Below are 13,940 nucleotides of genomic sequence, written 5' to 3'. Positions count from 1 at the left end.
ATATGGAGTGATGTTGGAAATGCTCTTACTCCGTACTCTATTTTAAAGTAAAAAATGGAGTATGGTTGGAGATGTCGTAACTCTTAGCAGTTCTGGCAATGTCATATTACATAAGTTACCCAAGGAAAGAAAGATTGATACATGAGTTCGTACTTCGTATCCCTGTTTCAGGATACCATAAGTAAAATTGATATTTGAATTGGCATTGAGGACTATATAATTTCCTTTGAATCTCATTAACATTTTTTTTACAGCAAACAACATTCACAGACTCATATAGACTATGTAAACCAAGGTGGTAACTCTGAATCCATGTGTACGACGAAAGACGGTTGTTGCCGAGCACTACGTGCCAAACTATCCGTCCTAGTGTTCTCCGTCCTAGGTACATGAACAATATCTGAGTTGACAAAACTTCTTCTCAAAAGCTTAATATCTTCTAGGTAGCTTTCCAATGATGGTCATTCCTCTGGTTCTGAAACCATCTTCACCAATTGAGAACAATCCGTTGCAAACGTAACCTGAAACTGTCTTAAATTTCTCATGCATTCCATTGCTCAAATCAATGCCTCCATCTCCGATGGAACGGTGAAAGACATGCTCTTACATTCCTTGCCCCTAGTAAACCATCACACCCTGGTAATGTACTAAGTCAACCTTGCCTTGAAAATAGATCATTATTTTTCCATGAACCATCTGTGAAGCACCATCTTCTTGTGTTCCTAAGTTAGGCCTGACTTGTACTTCTTGAGCACACCTGTTGTTACTAACCTGTGCCTCAGCCCAAAGTGTGGATTCTACTTCTGCTAGTCGAAGTGTTTCCCTGGGATCAATATCAAGATTACTGAATACTTTATTATTCCTACCCTTCCAAATGTACCATAATATCCATGCAAACTGATGATCCTCCATCTTTGGACTCTCTAAAATAGATGGTCCATATTAGCAAAAAGAGAGCCAATAGGGAAAAATTTCGGGTTTGATGGGATTTTAGATAGTGCCCAGACTTGACGAGCTGAGAGACATTCAAAAAACACATGGTTTATTGATTCCTATGTATCGCCACACCGTGCACAGCAAGTATCTCCTTGTATTCCTCCTGCCCTTAGATTTTTCGTTACCGCTATACAACCTGATATCAATTGCCATAAACAATGCTTTAATTTTGGAGGACACTTCACTTTCCAACAAAAAGCTTTGAGTATATCAACATTGGGCCCATAGAATTCTGGTGGTTGTTCCTTGTCAGGATAAATCTTTTCCACTTGATACCCTGATTGTACCGTGTATTTCTCATTCTTGGTGAAATGTCATCCATTCCTATCCTCCATCCGATTTTTACTCAATAGTATACTTTCAATTATTTTTGCATCGTATGGATCCACCAAGTCCCTAATTGCATGTAAATTCTATGTTCGGGATTCCGGATTAATGAGAGAATCCACTGTGAGTTCCGGGTAACTATTATGAAGATTTTTGTTAGCTGGTCTCAGGCGAATGGATGAGAGCCAGGGATCATTCCAAACTGAAATAGATGATCCCTTTTAATTAGTCATTTACAAACCAGAGATCTAGCAGAAGTAATACTCCTCCAGCCATATGACGGGGGACATGAGCGAATCGGATCCAGGGATGAAGCATTCCTGTATGTAATATCGTCCTTTAAAAACTCGAGAAAAAAAAGAGAATTTGGCTTCTCGATCAGCCGCCACAATAGCTTCCCAAGCATTGCCGTATTAAAATCAGTCAAATCCTTAAAACCTAACCCACCATTATCCTTATGGACACACACTTTATCCCATGATTTCCAATACATACCTCTTGTACTGCCTCCAGGACTCCACCAAAACTGCGCAACAGCACCCGTTAGCTTCTTCACAGTCGTTTTCGGTAACCGATACACAGACATCACATGGTTTGGCAGAGCCGTAACCACCGATTTAATAATCACCTTCTTGCCACCCTTAATATAAAACCTAGAAGTCCATCCATTAACCCTATTATTTAACCGATCTTGTACGAAGCCAAACACTTGTACCTTAGAACCTCCTAGGCTTTCTGGCATGCCTAAATAAGATCTCATTCCACCTAAATTCTGAATTCCCAAAAGATCCCTCAATTCTTGACGACTATCTTCATCGATCTTGTGTCCAAATTGAATTGAGTATTTCTGAAAATTAATCTGTTGTCCAGAGACGGGCTCATATTCCTTTAGAATCCTAAGTATAGTTTGACACTCTTCCTTGTTTGCCTTACAGAAGAACAAGATATCATCTGCGAATAGCAAATGAGAGATTGCAGGGGAAGCTCTTGCCACTTTCATACCAGTGAATTGTTTCATCCGCTCCGCCTTTTTGATATTTGAAATTAACGCCTCCGTACACATGATAAATAAATAAGGGGACAAAGGATCCCCTTGACGTAATCTCTTCCGGGGAATAATAAGACCTCGTGGCTGCCCATTGAGAAGCACTCTATATTGAACCGAAGAGACACACTCTCGCATTAATTTGATCCAATGAAGATCAAAACCCATTTTGTGAAGGAGAGCCTCGATAAAATTCTACTCTATTCGATCATATGCCTTACTCATATCTGTTTTTATTGCCATAAACTTATTTTGACAGGACTTATTAGCTCTCAAACCATGAAACATTTCCTGCGCGATAAGAATATTATCTGAAATTAACCTTCCTACCACAAAAGCCGATTGTGTCTCTGAAATTAGTCTGGGAAGACAACCTTTCAGCCTTTGACACAAAACCTTCGAATTTATTTTATAGCCCACATTACAAAGACTTATTGGTCTCAGTTCCGTCATCCTTGTCGGTCTCTCTACTTTTGGTATCATACAAATATTAGTTATATTCAGCCTTGGATCCAATTCACCTGTTAGCAAAATATTATTCACCACCTCAACCACATCGTTTTTAATGACATGCCATGAATGCTGAAAAAAGAAAGCTGTCATTCCGTCCGGTCATGGCGCTTTCTTTGGATGTATCATAAATAATGCTTGTCTCACCTCTTCCTCTGTAGCTACCCTCAATAGCCTTTGATTCATCTGAAGAGAAATTGATGATCATTTCTCCTCCAGGAAACTATCAAATTCCGTAGGATTAGTAGAATTAAACAAACCATCAAAATAATCTACCGCCACCTTCTCAACACCGTTTTCATTTGTGATCCAATTACCCGCTTTATCATGGAAGCCCACTATTTTATTTCTAATCCGCCTTTGCTTGTCAGAGCATAATAAAACTTGGTATTCAAATGTAAAAAAAATCAATTATTGTGAACCTTAAAAAGTAGTATTGCTACATTTTCAATTTTCTGTTATCAATTAGTGTCATACACTCGAAATTATATAAATTTTATTGTTAGTGAAACTTTTCAGTTATTTGAAAGATATTACCGTAATAACAACACCACAATATTGGAATATGAACATTACAGTAATCTTAATTAAAAAAAGTAGATAATGTTGTTCTTATAAAATTTGTAAGTTTGAAATTTTTGGTCCATATACTATTCGGGAGCAAACCATTAATAATACTATCCAGAGGATCGGAACTAACCATTTATAATACAGTGTCCAAGGCGTAACCCATCCTGTTGATAATACCAGGTACAGAATATCATGTAATACTAAATTACACACTGTAATATAATTTTTTTACCGAAGTAACAAATTGTCTTACAAAAATCTGTAGGTGGAGTGAGAAAAGGATGTTAATATAGTTTTTTTTCATCGAACGGCCATTCTATTACTCAAGCTTGAGGTGGTCTGGGTAACCAGACCGGAATAGAACAACCAATGAAAAGTAACTCCCTATGGAAGAATCTAGCATTCTTAGCTAAAAAGTCTGAAAATTGATTTCTCGCTCGTGGAACATGAGTGATGCTAAACTCCGGGAAGCATATCCGTAGCGTCTCTATCCTCTCCAATTCCGTCGCAAAGCTAGGCCACGCATGAGGATCATCTAACATTGCGATCAGCTCCTTCCAATCCGTCCCAAAGCGCTGGCATGTTGAGTGCTGTAGCATATTCTCCATTGCCCACCGTAGCGCTTCTACTTCCGAATGCAAGGCTGATTCACGTCGAGGAAGATTCTTCATCCCCATGAGCTGAGTATTTCCCGTATTGTCCATCCAAACCCATCCAAGTCCACTGAAGTTGGCAGATGTTGTCCAAGATCCATCCAGCAAGCAAATATTACCCAAGCTTATGACTTGAGGGTTCTCTATATTAGTCACTTGTAATATAGTTTAAATGGTGTTTTATAATGTAAACCAATGAAACGTTTTTATATATAATTTTTTTTAAAAACAGTGACATCTCAGAAGTACCTAATACTGATATAAACCAACATAATATTGCCAAAGATTTGAGAATTAACTACACTGTCAACCAAAAAAATATGGTATTATGTAGTTCTTTCACATAAATAATTATAAAATGAAGTAATGGATAACATGGTGAGATGGACAAAAATGAAATTAGTATTTGATTGGACGAACTATGAATATATCGTGATGAGCCACTTGTACTCACCAAATATCAATGTGGTGGAATGAAAACGATGGCGTACTGGAAGGGCATTTGAGTGTGAGGTGACATCTCGTGTTAAACCGTTACGAAGTTTCCAAGTCGTTGCAACAATCTTTTTCAACGCGTTATGTTGAATGGTTACGTTCGCTCTCAGCCCAATGCCAACTCTTTGAGCTTTCACCAACTTTTCTGTCTTTGGTCTTTATTTTGAGCATTTATTCCTTAATCTTTATTTGTTATTTATTTAACAAATATATAACCCAGATTCCATAAACAAAAGTACCTAACAGAAGATGTTAATCCTCGGTGATCCCACTAAAAGAAGGACGCGCTAATGCATGTGTTTTCTTTTCTGGAAGTAGGTATTTGTTGGTGTAATGTCAAGATATATTTCCAACAAAAACAAGAACACCACATTTGATTTACTTAAGGTTCGGTTATGCTTCCTTAAGCTCGTTGATGCTGCTACCATGTTATGACAGAACCGATCGATCCTGAAATTTTATGTCATATTCCTGGTCAACTTATCATCAATGCTTACAAATGTATCATGAGCATGGTAAAACAACTCCTTAGTTATAAATATTTGTTATTTTCGAGCGTCTGATCATAATGACTGGTCGCATATTGTTATTTCATATTGCTGATAGTCTTCGTGATTAATTAAAAAATTGCAATATGCAATTGTTGTTGCGACTAGTCGCAGAATCACATATACGACGAATACGTAACAAATTATCGGAGGGTCGTGTCGTGTCCTGTGCCATATCGACTTCTAAACGAGCATGGCCTAGCTATTTTACTCAAACTAGTAGTTTTGAGAAATCGAAGAAAATATTTATGATTACCCGAATGAACTAGAACAGGTGAAATGATGAAAGCATTTGTTTTACTCGCTAAAGTAAGATATTGAAGTTGACTATACAAATTGACTTGTTTACCACGAATCCGAATTCTTGAATGAGAACATAACCTGACGTTGAAAACGTTCCAAAACGCTTTGATCCTTGCGGCAGTAACAAAAACATGTTGCAAAGCTCCGAAAAGTAATTTACTATACAAATAATATTTTGTTACTAATTAATAAAAGTGATTCGTTTAGCTCTTTTGAACATTCCTAATGATTTTTAAAGTCTGGTAGTTAGCTGTTAGGTGTCTTTAATCCTTATATACTTATAGTAAACCTTAATGGAGTCGGTTATCGAATAATTTGTTTCCATGCTTTTGTAAGACACACGAAATATAAAAATGTTTGGCTTTCAACAAAGTGTTATATGTGCATATCTTCTGCGATGATTTACTTCTTTAGTGCTCCTTACAAAAGTCATGCCGTGAAATCATAATCAACATGTATCACAGTGCATAATTTGATAAGTCTTTACTCTTTAGTAAATCTTAGTTCGGCGATATGGATGTGAATGTGATACACTGGACTTAATTTTGTCCATCCAAACTTTTGTTTGTTACATAAGATGTCTTAATTTATCTCAACACAATATTTAAAAAAGAAATATTTAAAATAGCACTAAAACAAGTTTTTTGTCTAAATATACTTATGATTAACAATCTGAAAAGTTTACAATGTCAAGTCCTAATAAAAGAACTATACGTAAAGGTGGATTCAAAGGACCGGTTAAAAAAGTAGTATTATTTGGAACTTTTTTTTTGCCAGAGTATGAGTAATTATATTATTTCAGGTGAAATATATTCTTTTGACGCAAATAGCACACACGAACTTTCAAATAGCATTTATCAAAAATAAATAATCTCTCCGTTTCCGAAAGTAAGATTTTCTAAAGTTTTCATGTTTACTAAAAATATAATAAACGTTTACAATTTAGTTTGCAATTTATTTTTCAATACACTTCCCAATAACTATCTACCAATAAGATTTTATCAATTCAAGTATTCACAATTAGTGTTCCTCAAAAGTATACAAAAGTACATTAAAAATATAGAAAATATATTTTTGTGTAACAAAAATAAACTCTAAAAAATCTTACTTTCGGAAACGGATAGAGTATGTCTCTGCTAATAACGAGATAGTTAATTAAATATATTAAAAGAATTTTGAAAACAGAAAATTTTAAAGTTTGTAAATATTAAATTATACAATATATATATATATATAAATTTATGGTTTAGTAATAATGACGTTGAGTTTATTATTTAGAGGGCGAAGATGAGATTAAATTTTATGGTAGTTTAGTTTTCTCTTTTTAGTGAATGGTATTTTCTAAAAAAATCCTAGTATACTATTTTGTCGTAAACACTTTTACAGTGCTATATGATTTTGTCTTCTTTAAATTGGAACGTAGAAATAATAGTATACATGGATTGCTTTTTGATAGATCCCATTTTCTTATCCAAATGTTTTGAGATTTTTTTTTGTCAACCAAATGTTTTTAGATAGACTTTTAATATATGCAGAAAACGTTTAAACAAAAACTCATGTAACATTTCTTTCGAAAATAATCAATCTCTGAAAATGTGTCTTAATTCTTGATAATTGTTTTTTTTTTAATTCTTGTTATCAGAGCATCTTCAATGTATTACTCTATATTTTACTTTAAAATGGTACAACACTAAAACGGAGTAGAATTTTACTTCAATGTATTATTCCATTTTTCACTCCAAAAATAAATATTCTAAAAGAATTCTATTTTTAATTAATTAATAATTATTACTAACAACTTTTGCTTACAAAAACCTACCAATTAATCCCAAATATCTGATGTTTATAACCACAAAATATAATTTATTTAAATTAAACATTTCTTATTAAAATTACGATAAATCATAAATATATATAAGATAAAATATTTTGGTTCATTAATGATTATTAAAATATTATTTCTCACAAATGTCTAACTAATGCATTTCAGGATGAATAGTGAGTTTTTTTATACATGATTTTATTAAATTGGGCAAGAAAATTTAAAATTGAGTATTTTCATCGTTTGGGCAATACTTCACCGATCTGACAATTGCGTAAATGAATTAGCAGATTATTAAATCACTTATTTTATATTATATTTATTTTATATGCTTATGTTTAGTTTGGTATTTTTATTAGTTTATGCAAATTTTATGTAAAATTATTAAATAATCTCTTATGAAATATTATATTTATTTTGTATTATTTTTAAATATTATTTAAGTATGAAATAAAATCATTCAAAATTTAAAAGACCATTCTATAAATAAAAAAAGTTCAACCCTAAAATAGAGTAATAGATACTGGGTGGGAAAAAAAAACCAAACCAAACCGACCCAACCGAACCCAAACCAAAGTATATGTCTAACCCATTTGGTTCAAGATTTTATCAACCCAAATGGTTCGGTTTGATTTGATTTTAAACCGAACCAAACCGAAACACCGAAGTATTTTTTAATTAGATTAATTAAATATGCTCATAATATTAAGATTTGATATATTTATCCTTTTAGCCTAAACAACTAAACATAATTTTTAACATTTTACTTTTAAATGAATAAAATAAACACAATTAAAAATAAAATAAGAGAATATGAATATCTTACATTAACATTAAAACGAAAAAATATTTTATGATATTTATACTATGTTTGAAGATAATAATATAAAATTATTGGATTACATTTTCTACATATTTATTTGGTGATTTTGGTTTTATGTTTAAATATGAAGACAATAATGATTTAGTGTCAAATGATGATTTGTTTATGTTTTTATAATTTATATTTTTATAATTGAACTAGAACAAAGCTAAAAGATCAAACTCGGTTGAACTGAAAAATACATACAAAATCAAAGTAAACCTAACCAAACACAAACAAAACCGAACTAAAACCAAACCGAACCTAATTTGGGTTGACTTCAGTTTAAATTTTCTTAGAACCAAATAATCTAAACCAAACCGAATCTGTAATTAAACCGAAATGTCCACCTTTAGGATTATTCTATAAATGGAATAACCCTAGTTATTACTCAATTTTACAGTTGAAAATGGATTGGGATTGGACTATATTTTACTCCAAAATGATGTTTGGAATATAAAATCTTGTTATTATTTTCCAGTTTTATTTTGTGAAGACAAATAATGAAAGGAATTTGTGAAAAAAAATGATTCAAACAAATTATTCACGACCAGCAGTATCGTAGATATTAACATAAATCTAAGTGACAAGACGCCACACCAACAGTATAATATATATGTTCATAATTCTGGATAACAAACTGCTTAATGGTTTTCTAGTTGTTATCCGTTGTCAACTATTTTTGAGTTCACATACGTCCAAAGCGGCCATACTTTGACGGAGAAATCATCGAGGTCTCCTGAAAAACAATAAAAATAATAATCACAATAACCATACTAATAATAGACGATACTAATATTTTGCTATTAAAAAGTTTAACGAAACCCGTGATAGTAGAATATCATATTTGGCAAAATAATTATTGATATCAGTAAATATTACCGGCAACGGACAAATGACATTAAGTGTAAAATACTAAATAGCTTCACGATACACTCATGACCACCGACTCTTCCCTTAACCACCTCTCCTTTCTAATTTTATTTTTTTTGTCAACACCTCTCCTTTCTAATTATTTTGCATTATTATGTAACTGCTTCTTTTATTATAAGTTAGTCACATTTTTAAAAAAGAAGTAGGAAACACCAAACACTAATTAATGATAATTAATTTAGTTGTCAATGACATTATGTTTGCTTCCGCGGGATTGGTTGGTATGTAGTTTTCACATCTCAAAGAATAAAACAGGCTCAAAAGCTGGCAAAAGCTACTTCTTTATTGGCGTCTCTACATGATCATACTAGATGTTTACCACATACTACTACCATATGAATATGAAAAAGGAACCAGTGGTGGAAAGAGAGAACCATTAATAAACAGGGGAACCGAAAAAAAAAGTGAACAACAACTATATTTAGCGCAAACCCAACATGATAAATAAATTTTTTTTTTTTTGGAATATCTCTTCTTCGTACAGTATATTTTACAACAATGTGGAATTAAACGGGCAAGTGTATACTTACTATGTTTCAATAACTTTAAAGCAGAAATGTTTGTATAACATGTTATATATGTTTTGTTTGGCTCTAAAAAAAGAATGGTCACATCGTAAATAAGTTGGTTCATCTTCCGCAATGTATTAGAAAAGCAGAAAATCTACTATATACACTATATAACCCTTTTGTCGACAAAAAAAAACTATATAATCCTTTTAAAAACACACTGTTATACATGATACCAAGCTGTAACACAAACACGTAAAAGTATGTTTATTTACAGTTGCAAGTTATACTAGCCCTGAACATTTAAATCGAAAATCAAACTGAGCCAAACAAATATGAACCGTTGAAATCAAAACCAAATGAATATTTAAGTTTTAAAATACAGTTTATTTACTTGAAAATATAAGATAATCAAATACTATAAATAATACTTATAAACCAGATTATCGAAAAAGTTACTCAAAATAATTTTGTTTAAAATATTTTACTGTCAATATTTATCTGAATTATCCGATCTAATTTAAAACCCTAAACTATTCGACATTTTAATGTAATTAACGAAGATTGTCATAAATGTATTGAATGAACCAAGATTCGAATTTGATTCCAAATGTTCTTACATATTAGTCGGTTTCTATTTTTATTATCGGAGTCAAATTAAAACAAATCAAATTATATAAATACCTGAATAGTGGTAATACATCTTTAGAACAAAAAAAATAAAAAACCAAACCAAAAATCGAACAGCCATGATATTTGGTTTACTATTTATGACTAAAGAATAGACTTTGTAGCGTGTTACAAAAAAAAAAAAGAGAGAATAGACTTTCGTAGCAGATAACAGCTGTTAATGAAAACGAAGAAAATATAAAATTAACATAAAAACAAGTATATAACGTATACTTTTGCAACCCTAGGGATAAAGAAGCTATAAGCAAAAATCGAATCTCACACCTCACTCTCTCTCTCTCTCCTTCACATAACATCTATCTTCTTCTTCTTCCACATTCTCTCTCTCTTTCCTCGCAGATGTCTGGTTGTGTGGTGGTGATATGAAGAACACCACTCAATCTCTCCTCCTCCTCCTCTTCTTCTCTTTTCTCCTCTCTGTCCATTCTCTCTCCGTCTCATCCAATGCTCCTCTCACCGACAACGAAGTCCGATTCATCCAACGCCGACAACTTCTCTACTACCGCGACGAGTTCGGCGACCGTGGAGAGAACGTGAGCGTAGATCCGTCTCTCGTCTTCGAGAACCCAAGACTCCGAAGTGCTTACATAGCTCTTCAAGCTTGGAAGCAAGCCATCCTCTCTGATCCCAACAACATCACCCTCAACTGGATCGGATCCAATGTCTGTAGCTACACCGGAGTTTTCTGCTCTCGCGCTCCCGATAATCGCCGGATCCGTACAGTCGCCGGTATCGATCTCAACCACGCCGATATCGCGGGGTACCTACCCGAGGAGCTCGGTTTGTTGACGGATCTCGCTTTGTTCCACGTCAACTCGAATCGTTTCTGTGGAACGGTTCCGCACAAGTTCAAGCATCTCAAGCTCCTCTTCGAGCTCGATCTCAGCAACAACCGATTCGCCGGGAAGTTTCCGGCGGTGGTTCTTGATTTGCCGTCGTTGAAGTTCTTGGATCTCCGATTCAACGAGTTTGAAGGTACTGTGCCCAAAGAGCTCTTTAGCAAACCGTTAGATGCGATTTTCATTAACCATAACCGGTTCCGGTTTGAGTTACCGGATAATTTCGGAGATTCGCCGGTTTCGGTTGTGGTGCTTGCGAATAACCGGTTCCATGGCTGTATTCCGTCAAGTTTTGTTGAGATGGAGAATCTGAATGAGATTATTTTCATGAACAATGGGTTGAATTCTTGTTTGCCTGCGGATATCGGGAGGCTGAAGAACGTGACGGTGTTTGATGTTAGCTTTAACGAGCTTGTGGGGCCGTTGCCGGAAAGTGTCGGCGGGATGGTGTCGGTGGAGCAGTTGAATGTGGCTCATAATCAGTTGTCGGGGAAGATTCCGGCGAGTATTTGTCAGCTTCCCAAGCTTGAGAATTTCACTTACAGCTACAATTTCTTCACCGGCGAGGCTCCTGTCTGTCTCAGGTTGCCGGAGTTTGATGACCGGAGGAATTGTTTGCCGTCACGTCCTGCTCAGAGGTCTTCGGAGCAATGTGCAGCGTTTTTGTCTCGGCCTCCGGTGGATTGTGAATCTTTTAAGTGTGGTCGTTCTGTTACACCCCTTCCTCCGATTGTACCTCAATTGCCTCCGCCGCCTCCACCATCGCCACCTCCACCATCACCCGTCTATTCCCCTCCTCCGCCTCCCCCTGTCTATTCCCCTCCACCACCACCACCTCCTCCTCCTCCACCACCACCCGTCTACTCTCCCCCACCACCACCACCGCCTCCACCTCCACCTGTTTATTCTCCCCCTCCACCTCCACCACCACCACCTCCACCTGTATACTCTCCCCCTCCACCATCACCGCCGCCACCACCTCCACCTGTCTACTCTCCACCGCCACCACCACCACCACCGCCTCCACCTCCACCAGTTTATTCTCCCCCTCCACCACCACCACCACCACCACCGCCTCCACCAGTTTACTCTTCGCCACCGCCACCGCCAGTATATTCATCTCCACCACCACCAGCTCCAATTTATTGCACTCGCCCTCCCCCACCGCCGTGCCCCTCACCTCCACCACCGCCACATTACTCACCTCCACCACCACCTCACCATTCTTCTCCCCCACCATACTATTACAGCTCACCTCCGCCACCACCACCACATCACTCATCTCCTCCCCCATACTACTACAATTCCCCACCACCGCCGCATCACTCACCTCCACCACCATACTACTACAATTCACCACCACCGCCGCATCATTCTTCTCCTCCACCATACTACTACAATTCACCACCACCACCACACCATTCGCCGCCTCCCCCACCAATGTATCCTCACTCCCCACCACCACCACCACCACATTCCCCACCACCGCCTCCTCATTATTCCCCTCCTCCACCTCCACCTTGTATCGAACCACCCCCACCCCCTCCCTGCATAGAGTACTCACCACCCCCTCCAGTTTACAGCTCTCCGCCTCCACCATCAGTTCATTACAGCTCTCCGCCGCCACCATCAGTCCATTACAGCTCTCCGCCGCCACCATCAGTCTATTACAGCTCTCCGCCTCCACCACCGCCATCTCCTGAATATGAGGGGCCATTACCGCCAGTGATCGGAGTATCCTATGCTTCTCCTCCACCTCCACCCTTCTATTGATTCTTGGACAGGTAAAACCCAAAATATAAAGCGATGTCGTTTCCAATTACTCTATGTAAGATTGAAAATCTAAAAACCGTCATTGTTCATAGATTGTTTTACAGAGATTAAGCGAGTGATCAAGATTGTCTTAGAAGATTTATTTGATGAAAATAAGAACAAAAAGAAGAGATTATTATGGTTTCCAGGAAACAAAAAAAGTTGTATGTATAGAGGGATGATGATATAATCGGAGCAACATCTTCTGCTCCATTGTTTTTCAATTTGTGAGATTAATTTTATTTTTGTGTTATTTTTCATAGTGAAACTCAGCCACATTTTTCTCTTTTGGTTTTTCGTATTTGATCTATCAGACGAGCCGTAGAGGCTTATTACATTTATTTTTCATTTCTCCATTCATAGAGTTGCACCATATACATAGCGCGCATTCATCTTTGTTTAGTTAACACGCATGTCTACTGACCCTTAGATTGAAAATTTAAATTTTTATTCAAATTTTTTTCACAATATTTATGGACGATAATCAGAATTTCGTTATATTCCATCTTTTCTGCACTAGTAAGCTCATGAAATAATCAACTCATAATAAAGAAATAACAAAAGAAAAATGGGAGGAATAAGAGCCTTGATTAGCGCAAAAATTTCAGTAAGAGTGCTATTGACTTGAACAAAGAGAAAATATTTAGTCAGATTTGAATCCTTAATTTGTGGGTCGCTGCAATTCCTTACACTTTTTCTTTGTTTAATTTTAAACCCTTTTTGTTGTGTTGAAAATTGAAACTGGATTATTTAAATACTCAAAAGAGGGAAAATAAAGAAACAGTAGAATTTCTGCCGACAAAACAGAAATATTTGTTTTCGTCATTTCAACGATTTCATGCGCCAGTTCATTTTATCTATTTTGAATGTATATAATATATATCTATCCAAATTTCTAATACATTTGTACTTTACGAGTTACATTGATTTTTATTATAGATTTTTTTGTAACTGACATTGATTTTTATTATTTAAATTTCATTTTTTGGGTGCCACGATTTTCTTTTTCGGTGGTAAAACAGATTA

At 35.7% G+C, this 13,940-nt stretch overlaps 1 protein-coding gene across 1 annotated transcript; it reads left to right on the top strand.

Annotated features, from left to right (window-relative positions):
• The first annotated feature begins 10,475 nt into the window (after window positions 1-10,475).
• On the top strand, window positions 10,476-13,255 carry LOC111204573 (leucine-rich repeat extensin-like protein 4). The gene is made up of 2 exons (XM_022699649.2): window positions 10,476-12,886; window positions 12,968-13,255. Exon 1 carries the CDS (start codon window positions 10,626-10,628, stop codon window positions 12,873-12,875), a length of 2,250 nt encoding a protein of 749 aa, XP_022555370.1. The 5' UTR covers window positions 10,476-10,625; the 3' UTR covers window positions 12,876-12,886; window positions 12,968-13,255.
• Window positions 13,256-13,940: the final 685 nt, after the last annotated feature.

Source organism: Brassica napus, chromosome C3 (genome assembly GCF_020379485.1).
Source record: "Brassica napus cultivar Da-Ae chromosome C3, Da-Ae, whole genome shotgun sequence".
NCBI lineage: Eukaryota > Viridiplantae > Streptophyta > Magnoliopsida > Brassicales > Brassicaceae > Brassica > Brassica napus.
Note: the sequence above shows the minus strand (reverse complement) of the source record. Positions and strands in the feature narration are given on the sequence as shown.

Coding starts and splice junctions, on each gene's coding strand:
- LOC111204573 (XM_022699649.2), top strand. CDS start 10,626: ATGAAGAACACCACTCAATCTCTCCTCCTCCTCCTCTTCTTCTCTTTT.